General features: G+C 48.4%; 1 protein-coding gene across 1 annotated transcript in view; it reads left to right on the top strand.

The window, feature by feature from the left end:
• Positions 1-479: 479 nt before the first annotated feature.
• Positions 480-19,035, top strand: part of CRISPLD2 (cysteine rich secretory protein LCCL domain containing 2) — a 29,731-nt gene continuing 11,175 nt past the window's right edge. Inside the window, exons 1-9 of the mRNA XM_084270248.1 lie at positions 480-618; positions 4,836-5,165; positions 10,635-10,753; positions 12,741-12,873; positions 12,999-13,114; positions 15,081-15,181; positions 16,630-16,788; positions 17,662-17,722; positions 18,336-18,402. Coding sequence (XP_084126374.1) covers positions 4,923-5,165; positions 10,635-10,753; positions 12,741-12,873; positions 12,999-13,114; positions 15,081-15,181; positions 16,630-16,788; positions 17,662-17,722; positions 18,336-18,402 — 999 coding nt within the window. The 5' untranslated portion in view covers positions 480-618; positions 4,836-4,922. The remainder of the gene's footprint in view (positions 619-4,835; positions 5,166-10,634; positions 10,754-12,740; positions 12,874-12,998; positions 13,115-15,080; positions 15,182-16,629; positions 16,789-17,661; positions 17,723-18,335; positions 18,403-19,035) is intronic.

Here is a 19,035-nt window from a genome sequence, read left to right as displayed (position 1 = left end):
CCTCCGGCAGCGGGGAGGATGCTCCGGTGTCCCCGGCAGCCCACGGGCTGCGAGTTCTGCCTGAAAGCTGCCTGGTTGGGGGCGGGGGTTGTGGGGGGGAGAGGACAGAAACCCCTTTTATATGACCGGCTGGCTGCACTCCTCCCCCCCTTCTCCTCCTCCTCCTCCCCCCCCCTCCCCGGGTGTTGTATTACAGCCTTTGGGAGGATGGTCCTGCCTTGCGGAGCCCCAATGACTATCTGCAAACTGCCGCGATCCCAAGCGACACCCCTCTCCTGCCTCCTTCTCGTGGTGTGTGCCCCCTCCCCCCCTTCTTTTTTTTCCCCTCCTCCTCTTATTGCCACAGGCCCGTCGCCAAACGGAGTGATCCAGGGTTGTCCTCTTTGCCTGGAGAGCATAAATACCACTGGGGAGCTCTGTGAGACTGCAGTTGGTGTGAGCTGCTGAGCTGAGACCTCGCGTCCCTCGCACCTCCTCAGGCTTATTTCATCCTTCCCTCCCCCCCACACACACCTCCCTCAACCCCCTCCTAGTTTAAATAGTTCAGATCTATAATTTATTTTCCACAAGCAGGTTTGGAGGAGCTACAGTTTCCTGGGCACTTGGGAAGTACTCGAGGTAAGTGTAAGCTTTGGTCCCCTGCTTCTGAAATGTGGGGTTTATTTTGGGGGGGTGGGGTGGGATGTGCAAGAAATGTCTCTGTTAAGGCACAAATTGAGTAACTTCTCTAAAAAGTTGCCTGGATGGTATAAAAGAGAGAGCTTTCCCTTGTATGTGCCTTGCAGAGGTAATAAACGTCAGCCTCGAATGAACAGGAGGAGTTTGGAAGTGCAGGAGTGGATTTCTGGACAAATGGAAAATACCTAAGGGATGCTGTCGCAGCCTCTCTGAGCTGACTGACTACCTACAGGCACATCTAGTCTGCTCCAGGAAGCCTGTGTTTATGCAACTCTGCCCTAAAGTCCCCGTCTAGAAGGAATTTCACACTGCTGCCACATGTTGTGTCTGTTCCCAGTGGGTTTTCCGTGTGGTTTTGCATAGAAACTCACCCACTTCAGGTCTGTGGGAGTGGGTTGTAATGGGAGATCCAGATGCTTTGGCCCGTGGCCTTGAGGATGCTGAATGCTGAGTGTGTTCTGTGCGGGGCAGCGTTACATCCTGTGTCAAGGAACTTGTCATCCCCTCTTTCCCTTTTGAAGCCACCTCAAGTCTTCAAAGCTTAACATGAATGGATCTTGGGTCAAGAGATGACCTGGGGTTTAATGTGTTACATGTGTTGGGACTTCTATCATTGGGTTTCTCTGCACAGGTTAGAAGCTGATCCCAAGCTAGCTACTGTCTGCTTTGCTGGTTTAGATGCTTTTTGCTGGTTTAGATGCTTTTTGCTGGTATCCCTGCTAACTCTCCTATTTCCCTGCCTTGTCAGCTCATCCCCCCACAGGTCCCGGGGATGTTTTGGCTGCAAATGTCATTGCTAACCAAGGAGCAGACAGCCACTCATGTACCAATGAGGCAGTTAAAGATCAGGAGCTGTAAGGAATAAGGTGAAGCGAGGACATAATGAAGTGCAGAAGTCAGCCTGCATGTGGCTTTAGTAGGCAGCGCTGCACGCCAGGCTCCGAACGCTACCAGTTCCTCTGCTTTCTGTGAAAGGCAGATGCTCTCCATTAGCTGGGGAAATAGCTTTCTAAAAATAAGCTTTAAAGTCCGGTGCTGCTTTTTAACTTCATCAGACCCCAGAAGAAGGCCTCCCCTTTGTCCCCAGTTTGGACAGGCTTTACAGCATATTAAGGAGTCAGTTTCTGCTGACTCACTGGTTTCTGATGGCTCCCAGATGTTTACCTGGCACCAGTATCAAGGGCCTGATGTGTCTAGAGGGAGGCTGTGCGAATGCTTCGCTTAAACCCGTGAAAACAACAACAGAGACTTCCTCAGCTGACTCTCAGCTGATGATTTGGAGCAAATCATGTCAAATCCTGACTCAAAAGGCAGTGTGATTTCTACCTTCCCAGAGGAGGAGTTCCTGGTGCAGCTGGGAGGCATCGCCTTGGCTCTGCAGGGTGCTTGGGCAGGCTGAGCTTTAACATGCACTCCGGTATTTCGTTGGGGGTGAGGATGTTAATAGGACGGACACCTGACATCGATGGGAGCTCGCTGAAACGTGAGCATCTTGCTGCTGCTTTCAATTAACCCAGCCAGCGAGCCCTTTGCTCCCTGCCCCTCTCTGGTCGCTTCATCCTCCCTTTGGATGCTCAGCGCTCCCCACCTCGAGCCAAAGCAGAGGAAGGGACCCGTGCGCCCCAAGCGAAAAGGAAGGTAGTGCCAAAGTGACCTAATTTAAGAGAAACACTAGTACTCCTTCGCTTGCAGACAGGACATGGGGAAGAACATCCCAAGGAATAATGCACCACTTGTTGCAGGCTTTTTGGCTGGGTCACAAAACCGGGTGCATCGGCTTCATTGCATAGCCAGGAGGGGCAGGGCAGCTCCCCAGGCTTTCAGATGTTGCAGATGATTTGATTTTAGATTTGACTTTAGATTTGATTTTAGATTTGATTTCATTTTATATTTTTTATTTTATATTTCAATTTATTTTATAATTTAATGTATTTTATATTTTATGTATTTTATATTTTATGTATTTTATATTTTTATTTATTTTATATTTTATTTATTTTATATTTTTATTTGTTCTATATTTTTGTTTAATTTAATTTTTTTCCTGGCTGCCTTTTCTGTAAATTCAGTGTTTGCCTTAAATGGGTGGTGGATACGGGCTCCTATTTAGCCAAGGGCACCCAGCCAAATGAGGGGGTGCAGCAGCAGTGTATATTAGCCGTCTGTTCCTGCTTGCTCTACCTACAGGGCAGTCTGCAGTTAAAATCCCTTGCATTAAATGGCTGCATTGTAAATGGCTGCGGCAGAGCATCTATTTTTAAACTCTCAGGGAAGTGCCTCAAAGTAGGAATTGTTCCCTGGATTTGGGTCAGACAGTCTACAAAAGCAACAGCTCGTTTTGCCTCCCCTACCCCTCTGTACCTGGGTTAGAAAGCTGGGCTCCTGCTCAGGGGGGGTGGGATGGGGGTGAAGCAAATGCCAACAAACAGGGCTGAGGTTAAAGCAATATTTGTCCCGACGCCACCGAACGTCCTGTCTTTCAGGTGTGCCTGGAGCTGGGGACAAGGCACGTTGTGTTCAACTTGCTCTGTGGAGCAGGAAATAATGCGAAGCCGTTACCTAAACCCAGCAAATTACATTCCCTCATTGTTCTACCCAGGCAGAGGCTTCGTGCTCTGCCCGGGGAGGGACTGAGGGCAGCTGGTTTTCATCTGCTGCGAGGGAGAAGCCTCAGAAAGGGAATTCATCTATTTTGGGTAGACAGCCAACAGGTTTTGAGGGGTTTTCAATAGCCTTAGGAAGTTCTATCTGCAGAATTGCCACCTGCATGAAGCCCTTCTGTGCTTGTCCTCCACAGGGGCCATTGTACTTCTGGGGGACAGAAGTTTGGGACTTTGTGCTTGAGTGTAGCTTTTTCCAGCTGGGAGCTGGAAGGTGCTTCTCTGCCTTGGGTGGTATCCAACTCGCCCTGCCTCAGCGTGTCCAAATCCTGTGTCACTGGACTGAATCTTCTCAAATAATTCCTGCTAGCCAGGGGTCTCTTTCCTGATGCTCTGTAGGAATGCTTTCCATGGGTCTTTTTTTGCAGTGGTGTCAAAACCAGACCCTCATCCAGTGTTAAGAAATTTATCTCAGAGGAGAGAGATGCTGTGCCTGCATAGCATCCATGTCTTGGTTCTGCTCTGGTGGCTTGTAGATCCCACCTAAAGAGCACTAGGTGCTGCAGAGCCATGCGGCAGCACATATTTCCTTCCCTGAATAGCTCATGATCTAAATAAAACCACTCAAGACGCACGAGGCTCGTTAGATGGAGAAATGGGGGCGGGGAGGGGAAGGGAGGAAGAGTTTGGAAATGGCAGGTGGAGCAGGAGCACCATGGAGCAAGGGAGGAGTTGGGGATCCAGTGATGTCATCGAAACACGGCAGTGACCAAACCGACACCCTCCCTCCCAGCCCTCAGTGCTGAGGGCTTGGGAACACCTGATCTCCTGGCCAGGGGAGGACGGGTGCTCCGGCTTCTTTCCGAACCCGCCATAATTCACATGGCTGGCTGTGCTCCCCTTCCCTCCCCCACCATGAAATGATGCGTCAGCGTCAGTGAGAACTCCCCGGTGCGTCATTCGCCAGCGGGGATTTCGGTTGCTCTGCGTTGCAGGGACATTTCACATCAACAGCCGCTTTCAGGGAGTCTGGCAGCTGCTCTGCTTGGAGTCTGTTGGCAGAGCAGGGTCTCTCCAAAATAGCTCTTGCTGGTGTCTGACCTCTGGGATCTGGCTTGCTGGGAATCCTACTTCCCCTTTTATTCGTATCCATTCTCTGCTTTACCAGCTGCTCCTTGGGAGAATGGCTTCAAAAACCTCCCCGTCCCACCTGGGAAGGGATGGAGCTGGGATTATTTGGAGCTGCTGGGCATCGCTGGGTGACACCTGTGCCCTGGCATTGGTGATGGAGAAGGCATCTGCTGCCATGCCTGGGTGCTGCCTGGCTAGCACTCCCTCCCAGCATGAAGTTGCTGGATTTCCCCAGTGTAATAAACTGAGTTCCCATCACTGGTGGGTGATGTTCAGGTCTTCCTGTCAGTGGGGTGGGAGGTAGCTGCTTAGGCTGTAGGTATGGCTCTTTTTCAAGCAAGAACCTGGGTTGTGTGGCTTCCTTGGTGGGGCTCATACACACCGAGACCTCCTCTGGCACTACTCTGACTGCCTGTTTCTCCCCAGAATTCAGGCCCGTGCTGAGCCACAGGAGTCCCTGTGAGGAGATCTGTCACCATCTTCATCTCCACTTCTGCTGGCTGCAGAGGAGGCATGAATCCCACCGGACCCTGGATCCTTCCTCTCGGATGTGTACTCCTCCTGACCCAGGCAGCTGAATGCTTTATCTTGCCCAACTCGAGTCACCTGGAGAGCATTTTGAGTAAATACCAGGATGGGGAAACTCACTCCAGATCCAAAAGAGCCATCTTATTCTCAGACAGACAGGAGATATTGATGCTCCACAACAAACTGAGAGGCCAAGTGTACCCAGCAGCCTCCAACATGGAATACATGGTGAGTCTAGCTCCTGATACCTAACTTTATTATTACTTTTTCTTTAAACTTTATTTTAATTTTCCTCATTGTGGTGCAAGAGCTGCAGCAAATTTCCTTTAAAGTCAGGTTTTTTTTTTTCTCGAGAGGTTTCCTGGAGCGGTTTCATTCCGGAGTGAACGATGCTTTAGATCATGGACTGTTTTGGTTGGAAAGGGCCACAAATGGGTCATCAAGTCCATCCGCTGCATAGTTTCAGGACTGGTTCCATTATTCATAAACTAGCGTCTGGCCCAGCCCTGGATGCATCTCCAGTGATGGCAATTCCACAGCCTGCCTCAGCAGGTTCTTCCATTACCTTAATGTCATAAAAGCATCAATTTTTCCCCAGTATTTAACCCACATTCTCCCTGTGAAAGATTTCAGACCATTAAAACCAGTGTTTCTGGATAGTGCAGCCTGCTCAGAGAAACCTCTCAATGGTCTTTGGGTTGCTGCCAAAGCCTTCCTCCCTTGGTGGTCTTTTGCTACCACCCAACTCTGGAGGCAGCATCTTCCCTTTTGTCATGCACTAACTCCCAGAGATTATCAATGTCAGCCAAGCATCTGTGATCACAGCATCACAGAATTGTAGGGGTTGGAAGGGACCTCAAGAGATCATTGAGCCCAACCCCCCTGCTAAAGCAGGTTCCTTAGGACAGAAATGGTGTAGTGATGCTGCTGGGAGTCTGCTCAGCATCTTAGGGAAAGAAGGCTCGAGGGATGTGGCTCCATCTGCAGAGAAGTTCAGTCCCTGGAGTCAGCTGCAAAAACTCTGGGAGCTCATGGGTGGATGGGTCAGTGCCATCAAAAGTGCTATTAACTTCTTTGCAGTTCAAGAAACCAAAATGCAAGTTCGGTCAGTGTCACAGTCTCTCATGTCACAGGAAGAACTTTAAGGTATGAAATATGCAGTCGACCATCAACAGTTCAGGTGGATGGATTTTCTTCACCTGATGCCAAAGACTTTGAGCTATTTTTGACATGTACTGCGGGGCCAGGAAATGATGTAGGCAAATAATTATTTAATTTTTGGGGGGTGCAGATGCATCTGAACCTGGCCTGATTTCAACTGGCACGCTCCTACTGACAGATTAAATGGTTAACAATCTGTTAGGGCTGTGTTTGAAAGGGTAAAAGGTGTAGTAGGCTAAATGTGTATAAAATGCTTGCCAGCTGTGCCAAAGCAGGGGCTGCAAAGGGGAAAAACCCCACCTTTTGTGGCTGCAGGGAGAAAGAAAAGAGGAGGGAGAGAAGAGGATAGTAAGAGAGGGCAAAAGTCCATTGGTTGGTCTTCATCATCACTTGCAATGCTGGCCTTTCCTCCCGCTTTGGCTGGAATTCCCACAGGAACTGGGGCGTTCGATCTCTCCCTCTCGGTGGGCTCCCGCGTCTCCCCGCTGGCTGCCTGAGAGCAGAGGTGACCCCATTAATTTCCAGAAAGTAAACGCAAAGCCTGAGAAAGCCAAAACGTGTTTTGGTTGGCACGGAGGATCTGAGAGGGCTGCCCTTGCGGGCGGCCCGCTGGCCGGCTGCTGTTTACGCTTGCAGCGCGGTTGCGTTGCCGTGTTTGCCTTCGCCCGGTGTGCTTTTCTAGTGGTTTTTATGGGCGATGGAGGGTAAATGAAAGGGCCTTATATGCTGTGGAGAAAGAGGCTGAGCAGGAGCTGGTGCTACTTGGAAAGGCCATAATCAGCCTTTCATGTGTCCGTGTTTATCCAACACTACTTGGAAATGCCGCGTGTATTCTGAACGTGAATTTTACTTTAATCCTTTGTTTTGCGTAGGGCACTTCTCATCTGGGCTGGTTTGAGAGGACTGTCTGTCTTTAGTACCATAGATAAACTTCTCTCTTTTCCTTTGGTGTCAGTAAGGGGCCTCACAGGCGATGCGTGGTGCTAATTTGTGGACAAGTAGGTAGAACTTGTTCTTGCCCATCCAGCAAGTCCTTCCTCCCAGCTCCCTATCTGACGTATTTAGGTGATCTGAAGTGGCAAGGGGAGCTAATGTATTCCAGGAAAGGGACGGATTTATCTACTCTGGGATGAACTTTAGTCGGCGGAGGCTGTTAATAAGAAAGCATAGAATCGCTTAGGTTGGAAAAGACCTTTAAGATCATCAAGTCCAACCGTTAATCTAGCACTGCCAAGTCCAAGCAATAACACAGTCCCATGACTTTACCTGGTGATCAGAAGGATTTGGGATAAAGGTAAAGTGGAGGGAAAGAAATGGAGAAAGAGGCGAGTTTTGCTGCTGGGTTTCTGTGATTAATTGAAAGCTAGCACAGTTATTCATGCTAATGAGGACTGAGTGAGCACTGTGCATCTTCCTTCCTGATGAAGCTGATCAAGTCCACGATTGCCTTAACTCTGCAAAGAGCTTTAAAAGTGGCCCTTCTGCTCCGTGCTTGGACTTCAGAACAGCAGTGGCGGCAGCGGATGGGCGCCAAGACCAAAACAAACTCCTTGTTAACAAACCCAGAGTAAAAAGGACATAATAGTTCCTAAGACATCTTGACCTTTTAAGACGGCTTAGTCAGACAGCTTTCAGCTGTGATGAAAGGCAGAAATCTTTCCTCTTGCCCAGGCCTCAAAGGCAGCTGGATAGAATGAAACTGTTCTCAGTGCAGATTGCTGGGAGGGAAATAGTTTGTTTTCCCGCATAAGGTATCCATCCTTCCTCTGAGCTCTAGGGTGGTGGCTTTCCTTGTCAGGATGGGATAGCATTTCTGTTTGGGTTCACAAGGCATGTCCAAGCTTCTGCTAGTACATGTCAGTCCTGGACTCTCGTGCCACTCCCAAAAGCCAATTGCCAGCATCGCAAGAAGTCTAAGCTGGGGAGAAAAATGCGAGTAACTCGACCAGTATGGTGCCTAGGGTTGGCTTTACAGGCTAGCAAAGGCTGAGTAAGTAGACTCCTTAGGGGATATATTCTTAGTAAATCCAAACCTACAAATTGCAGTACAGTGTGTGTATGTCAGGCATGTGTTTCACACACACGGTGTATACTGTACTTTGGAAGGATGTTACTGACTGCAGGAGTGAGAAAAGAGAGCCCCTTTGCTAAATCACACTGAATCACATGTACCCTGAGGCTTCTCATCCTCTGCTTAAGAAGGAAACTGAACGTAGACGTACACAACCCCTCTGGCTTCAGTAGTCTTCCTAGATACTGCTTTGTGTATTGGCATTCTTGCAAGTGCAGCTGGGAAGGTCTGAAAGCTATATTTTTTTTCTTTCTTCATATGTTTATTGCTCTGAAATAATTCCAGCCTCCTGACCACATTCACATCTGAGAAGCAAGAGGCGAGTAACTGCTCTAAATTAAATGGGATGGCTTTGTAATCTGACGCCCACAGAAACGAGCTTCCCTACTTATGGAGTACAAAGCCATGCCATCATGTAGCTCATTCCCAATTGCCTGTTGAGTATCTTTTTGTCTGAGTTCATTTACTTTATCCATAGGCATCAAAGGAAGATGTAACACATCCATTCCCATCAATTTCCATTCAATGGCCTGTTGCTCACAATGTCTCTGCATTAAATTAGGAGAGTTGGAGCGACTCTGAGGCTGGGGGAATAACGCTCTGCTAGAAAGTCTGAGGCACTAGCAGTGCATAATGTCTTGGGAGAGTTTCTGTGGCTTATGTGTTGGATGGGAAGGCAGATTGTGGCTGGTCATTGCCTGGTGCAGAAAGTAGGAGACTGCAGAAAGTGTGTGTCTAGGCTCAACTGCAGTAGTCTGCTTGGACAGAGGTTTGGAAACAGAATCACAGAATCATAGGGGTTGGAAGGGACCTCCAGAGATCATCACTCCAACCCCTCTGCCAAAGCAGGGTCCCTAGGACAGGTCACACAGGTCACCATCCAGATGGGTCTTGAATATCTCCAGAGAAGGAGACTCCACACCCCCTGGGCAGCCTGTCCCAGGGCTTCCTCACCCTCACTGGGAAGAAGTTCTTCCACATGTTGGTGTGGAACTTCCTATGCTCCAACTTGAAGCCATTGCCCCTTGTCCTGTCTCCACAGACCATTGAAAAGAGGCTGGCCATTTCCCCTTGTGTCCCACACTTGAGGTATTTATAAACATTAATAAGATCCTCTCTTAGCCTTATTCTCTCAAGGCTGAACAGCCCAAGTTCTTTCAGCCTATCTTTATAGGGGAGATGCTCCAGTCCTTTAATCATCTCCGTAGCCTTCACTGGACTCTCTCCAGGAGATCCCTGCCCTTTTTATACCAGGGAGCCCAGTACACAGTACTCCAGGTGGGGCCTGACCAGGGCAGAGCAGTGGGGGAGGATCCTGTGACCTGCTGGCCATGCTCCTTTTGATGCACCCCAGGATCCCATTGTCTCTCTCAACCCCCAGGGCACACTGCTGGCTCATGGCTAACCTGTCACCCACCAGGACCCCCAGGTCCTTCTCCACAGAGCTCCTCTCCAACAGGTCATCCCCCAGCCTGTACTGATACAAGCAGTTATTCCTTCCCAGGTGCAAGAGCCTACACTCGCTTTTATTAAACCTTTTATTAAAACATGTGTGTGGTGGGTCAGGTCCCACACACCTTCAAGGGGCTGGAGGTCTGATGTGGAAAACAGCTTCATTCCCTCTGTCAGAGCCATGTCCACATGGGGTGTTGCAGACTGGGATGAATTCGCTGGTCAGTCTGAAGCCAAGCTGATGAGCTCAGAGCAGCGCTGGGACGCTGTCGGAATTTGGGTTGCTGAGCATGCTTAATGATAAGCTGTTCTCAGAGGCCTGGGCTGTTAGCTCAGTTAGATGAGCTCATGTTTGCCTTACGAAGATAGTGTAGACGCACTAAGTTCCAGGAGACACTGTGTTTTCCTGTCGTCTTGGCCAGGGACAGCCGGTCCCTCCCCATCCCAGTTATAACTGCCTGAGACGATGTTCAGATGCTTACTTGAAATGAGCACTTGATGTTTTTGAAATGTTTTTGAGACCCTAAATGCTCTCCAGTCCTCCAAACAGGCTCTTCTGGGCCCTTTGATATGTTTGAGATCAGGAGCTGGTTTTCTTCTGGAGAAGAGAGTATTTGGTTGCAATGTTGAAAGAGGACATGGTTTTGTGCTGGCACGTGAATGGGCTGGAGACAAATCACAAGACCTCCCTTTTCTTTGGCTTTATTTGTAGGTAATACTGGGCCCAGGCTGACCCAAGTGAAGCATCTCCTAAGCAGCATGATGTCAAGCAGGAGAAGTCATAGACTCCTTAGTGCCCTGCATTTCTGTGACAGGGGCACATCTTGAGAGACCTGTTTTTAGGTCAGGGCACACCACTGAGATGTGCTGGCTCCACAAGGCCAGGACAGGCAGCAGGGCTGAGCTGTAATTCAGTCTCTCTTTTTCCTCTAATTGCCAGTGGTTGAGCCTCTTGATCTAAGAAGCTTAAGGTGATAAACTGACCTGTTCTTTTCTCTCCTCAACCCCCACAGACCTGGGATGATGAGCTGGAAAGATCAGCCCACGCCTGGGCTCAGCAGTGCATCTGGGACCATGGGCCGAGTACCCTCATCAGGTCCATTGGACAGAACTTGGCCGTTCATTGGGGCAGGTAAGAGTTGGGGTGCTACAAGCTCGCTCCAAAGAGCAAGTTATGGATCCTCCTTCAGAGCCAGTTGATACTTAGAGCACTGGGGAGATGGGAGGAAAGGTGAGGATGGATAATTGGTACCACTGCAGTGCACTGGTGACAGCAACAGCATCTGCAGCCACCTTCTGCTGGCCATTCCCAGCACACCAGCATTGATGGGGGTCACTCCATTGATCCATACCTCCAGGTACTGCAGCTGCAATGTGCCTGAAGATGCTCTGACTCCTTAACGAGAATAGTTACAGCAGCCATAACCCTTGCTCTTAAATCTGCTCTTTCTGAGGAGTTTCTGGCACCATGCTGAGAACAGGCTGGAGTTTCTCAGGAACAGGCTGAACTCAGCTGCTCAGAACTCATTGCTGTAAAACTTTTAATTGTCCCTTGCTGTATTTCCCCTAAATATTTACCCAGCTCCTAATTTCTCTTTAATAAACCACTTTGCAGGACATATCTATCTATCTATCTATTTGTTTGTTTGTTTATTTATTTCCTGGGGAAGGTTTTCAACCCAGTGATCTTAACCTAGTGAGGAAAGTTGACATTAGGACTTCCAAATGGATTTACTTCTCTATTTTATAGTGAAATTTGTTTATTCTTAAGCCTCTCTCATTAAGACTGGCAGAGCTTAAGCTTGTGCAAACATTTTGTTCGTACTCAGGAGCCCTAATGGGTGGAAATGCAGTTATGCTGCTTCCAAATCAGGTAGAACTTGGTTGAGAGCAATGGAAAATTGCTGGTATGAAATTGGCCCGATATAAAAATCAGGCCCATTTTTTGCTGGCAGAATAGAATAATGATTGGAAAGTAGAGTGGTTAATCCATTGGAAACAAAGTCAAAAGATTGGGCTGTTCTTGGCTCTCCTACAAGCATTCAAGATGGCCATGGGTTACTGATGGAGGTAGATCCAATCTCCCACCCTTTGCGGTCGCTGAGAGGAAAAAGAAATCAGGTTTATCTCAGTTTTTTTCAGGAACAGGCCATAACTTGATTGCCTCAATTTCCTCTCCTGTAAAATAGGATTCGGAAAGAATTCTCTTAATGACATCATGAGATTAACCTTATTAAAATACTTCTAATGAATGATTTTTAATGAAGCGTTGGCTGAAAGACCAAACTCCAGTTGGTAATGATATCATTTGTGTTTCTGGCCTCTTGCTTCATGTGAGCTGTTGAAAGCAATGAGAAGTGGTGGGTTTGAAGTGCTGCTCTGCTTCGATACAGAGTTTGCTCTGCTTGCTTGCTCTGTGTACATAGCATGCAAAACACATATGGGTTTCTATAGGTGGTTTTAACCCCGTCTGTGCCCACAAGTTACATCACTGCTGCACCAGGCTGTGGTACCTTATACAAAGTTTGCACAAGATGGGGCAGGTTGAGGTGCACCAACCATTCTTCCCTAGCTACTAACTCTCGGTGTGGTGTGACTGGAAGCCCACTCACTCCCAAAGCTCTTACAGCATTAGCTGCTAGCGTGCTCCCAGGTTCAGCAAACTGCCTGGTGGGAACAGCAGTACTCAATGGTTTAAGATGTTTGGCAAACCTTGGCTTCTGTTTACTTTCAAAATAGGACTTTCTGCCAAACTAGACGTTTTTTGTAGTTGCATGGAAAAGTCAGGAGGACATTTCAGGTCAGCAGGGCTTGAGGAGTGTGTCAAACCTATCAGTGATACACAGAGTCAGAGCAGGGCTGTGAATCTTAGGGGGGGGAGAAAAATAATCTTTAGCATCTTCAATGAGATTTATATTTTTCCTATTCATTAGACCACACTACTGGCTTCTTTAATCAAAACCTTCCCCACAAATGGACCTTGTCTGAAGAAGCTTTTCTGTAAGAATTAGCAAAACTTGTATTAAAACACCCAAGCTCCCAACATGGCAGGAGGATGTAGGTACCGTATGAAAACCTCTCCTGGAACTTTGTGATTGAAACTGCCTTTACTCATGCAGGTACCGGTCTCCAGCTTTCCACGTCCAGTCTTGGTACGATGAAGTTAAGGATTACACGTACCCATATCCCCACGAGTGCAACCCATGGTGTCCAGACAAATGCACCGGCTCTATGTGCACGCATTACACCCAGGTAAAGGCAACGGTGTGGTTTTGGACCTCCAACTCTCTGCACCTCCCCATGTCCCAGTTGTCACTGCCCCATGTGCCCACCGTGGGGTAACTCACCTAATTTCCACAACCATGTTGCCCTTGCAGATAGTCTGGGCCACGACGAACAAGATCGGCTGTGCTGTGAACGTCTGCAAGCAGATGAACGTCTGGGGAGAGATCTGGGAGAACGCTGTCTACCTGGTGTGCAACTACTCGCCGAAGTAAGGCGGATGGGCTGGGCTCTCTCCAGCTTTCCTATAACTGGCGGGTTGCTTAACTAGCCCGGGATCTGGGGAAGAGATTTCAAGCAGTCTAGACTGGTGGTTGTGGCTTTAAATTTTCTCTTTAGACGGCAGCACAGAGCTGGGTTCAAGATTTTCTGAGCATCGCCTGGAAAACTGAATGAGGGGCTGGGGCCAGGCCGGAGCTTTGATGTTCCTGCCATGGGAAGGAGGAGCAGGAGATGGCCGGGACGGAGCTGCTGTGTGCTGCCAAGCCAGGCTTGCTCGCTCTCTCTGCTGCTGGGAGGGGACGGGGTGGTGATTTAACACAGCCCAGCGTGGCTCCAGCAGCAGCCTCCATACCCAGCCAGGTAGGCTGTGGTATCGTGAGGCGTTTTCATCGCCTCTCCCTGCACAAATCCACTGGTTTAAACACACCACTGCTTAGCACCAAGCCAGCCCTGCTGCAGTCGCTGGGGGAAGCAGAGCGAGCTGGGGCCCGCTGCAAGGAGCTGCAACAAGAGAAATGCCAGAGTCAGTGAGCTGCCCATGGCTTAAAAACAAAACCAAGGAGAATAGAAGAGTGAAATAACTGAGTCTTGACCGGTGCCGTTACTCGATGGCTTGATTAAGTTTCAAAGTGAAATACATGTTTCTTGACTCATCCGTCCAGGAGAAGTTTCTTCCCTGGCAGTGGCAATTAATATTGTCAGCTCTGATGGCTAATAGCAGAAACATTCCCACTCCAAGTCCTCAGCAATTTAAATCTTAGCAACCAAACAAAGTAGGGAAACGTCCATATACAAATAGAGCAGCCTGGGGAGCATCTGGCTTCTGGAGATCATAGGGCAAAGCATCACAGAGAAACGTGTGGGCACAGCACTGGCACCTCACAGCACTGGCACCTCACAGCACTATCGCTGTGGGTGTGTTATCCAAGCCTGTCTCCCCACATCAGCTGCTGAACGCTCATGGGTTGGTGGGACCTGATAACCCAGCCCTCGTATGGGGTCGCGCTGTCTTCCATGGAGCTCCTGCAGCAGGCTGGGCTATTTGCACATCATCTGTCCCGGGCTGATGGATGGATGGAAAAATACTCTTTATTTCTTCAGCTTCTGCTTAATCTTCTCTCTCTGGCATCAGCACGCGTTGTCCTCATCTTGCCTTATAGGTGGAGACAGCTGAAAGAGCAATAACCGAAGGGTTTGTAGCCACGGGCTGAACTCTGGCTCCTTCATTCTCCTCAGCCCCTGAAGTCTGCAGTACATAGTGCCAAGAAGGGCTTTTGTTTCTGGGTAGTTTCTTGAGGAAAGCGCAGTAATCCATTGATTTGCTTCTGTTTACATAAGATCAGAGTATTTATACTGGAGTTTAATGTAAAAGCGATATTGCACGCAATTTATTTAAGTAAACCCCTAAAAATGTCATCTGGGAGGTGAAATGAGGAGCTTTCCTAGGCTGGTTGTTTAGTCTTTGCTTAGTTGCTCTGGGCCAGGACGATGTTTCTGCAGCCTCAGAGGCAAAACTGGGGATTTAAGGAGGCCACGTTGGGTGAGGAGAGAGTGCAAAGTGCTGCTCCCATTCCCAGATGCTCTGGCACGAGGGTCCCTCTACTTCTGTTTGGAAATGATTCCAGATGGAAAATGGAGCAGCTTTTAAATGGCAGGAGCTGTGCTCCTGTGCAGCTGCCGGGGGGTGTACCAGGAAAAAAGCGGTGGGAGATTTGTGGTTCTGATGGACAAGAGAGGGGAAGGCAAGCATCAGGCAAAGGGAGGCAGCCACTCAGCAGGCACCACCAGGGTGGAAAGAGTGGGGACAGGCTATCTCTTCCTGATTTACAGCCCCAATCCAAGGATGGGTGCAGCAGAAACACCCATTTTTCCCCACTCCTGTAGTGCCAGGAGGTCTTGGGGGCTGCCTGGGTATCGAGGTGCCTGACAGGTGTGCATTGTTCCTCTGCTTGCAGGGGGAATTGGATCGGAGAAGCCCCGTACAGGACCGGCCGGCCCTGTTCTGAGTGCCCACCGAGCTACGGAGGGGGCTGCCAGAACAACCTCTGCTACAAAGGTACGTGGTGGGGGGCTCAGGGCACCTTCCTGCCTGGGAGGAAAGCCTGGAGCAAACTTAACGCCTCCAAGCTTTGAATTAAGAAACAGCCACAGCTTTACACTCCTTTTAATTAGCCATCCTTAATATTTCAACATCGTGACACGCGGTAAACTGGTGGCTGCTGCTGAAACCAAAATGGCTTGAAGTCTGGAGCTGGGATGGGGGGGAAGCTGCTCTGAGCTTACGTGGGTTTGGCTCGGGAGCTCCAGTGGGATTTTAAGCACTGGCAGGAGCAATCCCAGGCTCGTGGGGTTTGTTTGGGAAGGGAATGTTCTCCAGCACTTACCGGAGGCAATGTGGGTGGGCAAAGCTTGGCCCCCCCCTCCCTGCTCTTTCAGGGGCTGGGGACGGAGCGTGTCCCTCTCTCCCTACCTCGTTTTTCACACTGCAAAATGAATATAGTGATTTGAGTCCCTTGAAAGAGAGGAGGGCTGAAAATAATACATAAAAAGTATTCTTCGTGCTGAGATCCCTGGCGAAGCCGTGCTGCGCCTACGGCACGCAGAGTTTCCTGGGGTGATGCATTGAGGGCTTTTTTCCCTTCCCATGTGTTTTGCTTCACAGAGAGCTGGGCTCTTAGAGACAGGCAGCTTCCCTGGAGACCTGCCCAAAGCAGAGGCTTATTTTGCTGCAATGTTGCATTTATCATTTGAGTTTGCGGGAAGGTCCCCGGGGGCGCGGACAGGATGCACTGGGGAGAGGGGAGGGGATGTCCCAGTAGCAGGAAGCTCTCTCAGAGCCACCATCCATCATCCCTTTGTTTGCATCCTCTGCTGAGGATGAGAGCAGCACAGGCTTTTGGGTAGTGGCGGCCAAGCAGAATGAATTTCCTTGGCACCACTTCCCAAATCCCTTTGTCCAGCTGCAGTAGCAGAAGCCTTGTTCTCCAGTGGAGGCAAAGTGAGGGACAAACCTGCCACAGGCACTAAAGCTGGGATCACCCTGCAGCAGGGCCCGTGCTTTCGCAGAGGATGGGCTGAAACCGTGCTCGTGGGGTGGTTGGAAGGAGTAAGCCAGGTGGGGAAAACACTAGGATGCTCTTTTCTCCCAATTTCCAGCAAATTTGTGTTTTCCTCCCAAGAGAAAGAGCTGTCTGGGTATCAGAAGAAGAAACATCAGTGGGTTTTTTAGCTAATTAGCGGGGATCATTTCAAGCCTTTATTCTGAGATGCTCTAAATGCCACTCTGTGTACAGAGGATCTGGGAGAGGAGCAGGAATCCCCTCCGGTGCTGTACCTGACCTGGCAATAGCCACACGCTGCCTTTACTGGCAGGTTTGAGTTTCCAAGTGTTTAAAAGCAGATCCTCATCAAACCAAACCATCTCCCTCAAAAACATAAACCTGGCTGACTCTCCTTGTCTGTGCCAACAGGCTGTGATTATTTTTAATCCCTTCTCCTACCCAGATTACCGTTACCAAGATCCCATCATCTCCGAGACAGATGAGGCCAATGAAGTGGAGATTCCACAGGTTGTGGAGCAAAATCCAGTGCGGTTCTACCCTCCGGAGACCAAGCCCAACAAAGCCAACAAGCCCAAGAAAACCATCCCAGAAACCTACATGAGTAAGGCAGCCTCTTTCTTTTCTAGTTCCTATAAGATTTAAAGTACCTTTATGGGGACAGGTGGAGAAAACGATGAGGATGCTCAGTGAAAAAAACATTGGGAGGGTGTTTGAGTGGAGGGGGAGGCAATCTGTGTGAAAATTCCCTGATAATCAGAGCAGAAGCCTGCCAGAAGCAGAGAGGAAAAGCTTTCAAAGACCGCTCGTGCCTTCTGCCACATCAATCTGCAATAGTTATTTGTTCTTTCAAGCCATCTCAAGGAAGGAGCAAGGAACCAAACGGCCCCCAACTGACAATCAATTTAAGAAATACCAGGATTATTTCCCATTTAAAAAGCTCCACACCCAGCCATTACCCCCTCTGCAGCTTTTCTGCAATTTTTCATTTGTTTCCTTTTGATTTTTTCCTTCCTTGGGAAGATTTCTGGAGTTATTTGTGGAGCCAGTAGTACTTCCTTGCTTGTTTCCTAATCATCGTTAATTAAAAGAGACTTATTGTGAAAGCAAGGTGAGGCAAGCCAGCGCATCCTTTTCAAGTTTATCTACCAGCATCTTCAGAGTCTGTAATTAAATGCAGAATGAGAGCACTGGCAGCAGACCTCGGGCTGTAAATCAAAGCTTTTCAGCTGTCAGATGTTTCTTCCTGGCTAATATTTCCAAAGGCACCTGTCTCAGGTGAAGGGCTAAAGAGACACAAACTTCTCCAGGCTGGGTTTGCCTGTGATAAGATTTTTATCTTGCTGCCCCAAAGACCTCCAGGAAAGATGCTTTGGTGGTTGCTGATCTCTGTAGATTGAGAGCAGGCTGTGGCAGCCTCTTTCATTTTTCAAATATTTATTGTTTTTAATTTTTTCCTTCTTTTTTTTCACCCCAGCACAAGTCATTACCTGTGAAACCAAGATGAGAGACAAATGCAGAGGCTCAACATGCAACAGGTAGTGTTTTATTGATACCTCTTGGAGCACTGAGGGGAAAAAGTAGCCTAAAAATGGTCCAGTTCTTGCAAAAGTGGGATAGGCTGCACTGTGTATTTTTGTAACTGTCTAGGCAGACCTCTTTTTTAAAAAGAAAACCCAACAATGCCTTAATTTCTCTTAATACAAAGCCTTCAGCCAAGCCCAGCATTAAGGTGACTCAGTTTATTTCATCCGGCCGTGATGACCCACAGCTTCAGGTGTCCAAAATCAGTCCAATACATTTTGGCAGAGGAAATTCTGAGCCTTTTTCATGCATTCCACCACTGTCCAAGCCAGACCAATAATTCATAGCTTGTCCCCTCCCAGCCAGTCAAGAACTTCTGGTTAAGGTTTCTGCAAAGAACGGGACAGTTTATCACTTGGAGAAAACCCAAATCCACGGAATCTAAATATTGGTCAGGCTTTTAAGGAGGGTGGAGAAACCATTTTAAAAAGTAGCTATTTTGCAATCTTGTTTTTAAATGGAAGAGTTACGTGAAATGAATGGAATGACTATTAAACGAAACGGAGTCAAAGTCTGTTTTTCTTGAATTGTTTTTTTGCCACCCTCAAAGATATATATCTTTACTAGGTATTTGTGCCCAGCTGGCTGCTTGTACAGTAAGGGAAAGATCTTTGGAACATTTTATTATGAGAGTGTAAGTACCTTTTAATAGCTTATAGATGTAATTTGTGGGGAGTTAGTGGTAATAACAGAAATGGGAAGTGCCAACGACTCTGGTGCAATTTGGCTTTTACGTATTCTCCAGTTGTGGTGCTGTAAAATGGTGCTAATAAAGATTATCTGTATTTTCCTCATCTTCCTGATGAAAAAAAAAAAAAAAAAGGAGCAGTCTGGAAAGGCAAAGTGATTCCAGACTTGATTTTGTCATGAAAGCCCTTAATATGCAATGGAACCCTTGGAAAGGGAGGGATGGGGACCAACAGACAGTTCTTACAGAGATCTCTTCTCCAATGTGGGCAGCTGTCATGCTGAACAGAAACTTTATATGAAAACCACTCTTAAATGTTGTAACTAAATAAATTTGGGGGCTGATTTTTCTGGATCTTGGATTAGCAAGATAGCTTTTAACTACAGCGTGGCGCTGCTTTCCCATCACAGCTACTTTTGGGGTGAAGAAAGGTTGGTGATGAAAGGGGGTTTGTGTGAACCCATGTTTGCTTTCCCCATTCCTGCCATTGGTGCGTGACTGTGATATGCTTTGCTCTGCCATTCTGTGACAGCAGACAGCCACCTCCTCCAAATGGCTTCAGCAGAATTATTTGGGGGT

Source organism: Gallinula chloropus (assembly GCF_964237585.1).
Source record: "Gallinula chloropus genome assembly, chromosome: 13".
NCBI classification, from domain to species: domain Eukaryota; kingdom Metazoa; phylum Chordata; class Aves; order Gruiformes; family Rallidae; genus Gallinula; species Gallinula chloropus.
Note: the sequence above shows the minus strand (reverse complement) of the source record. Positions and strands in the feature narration are given on the sequence as shown.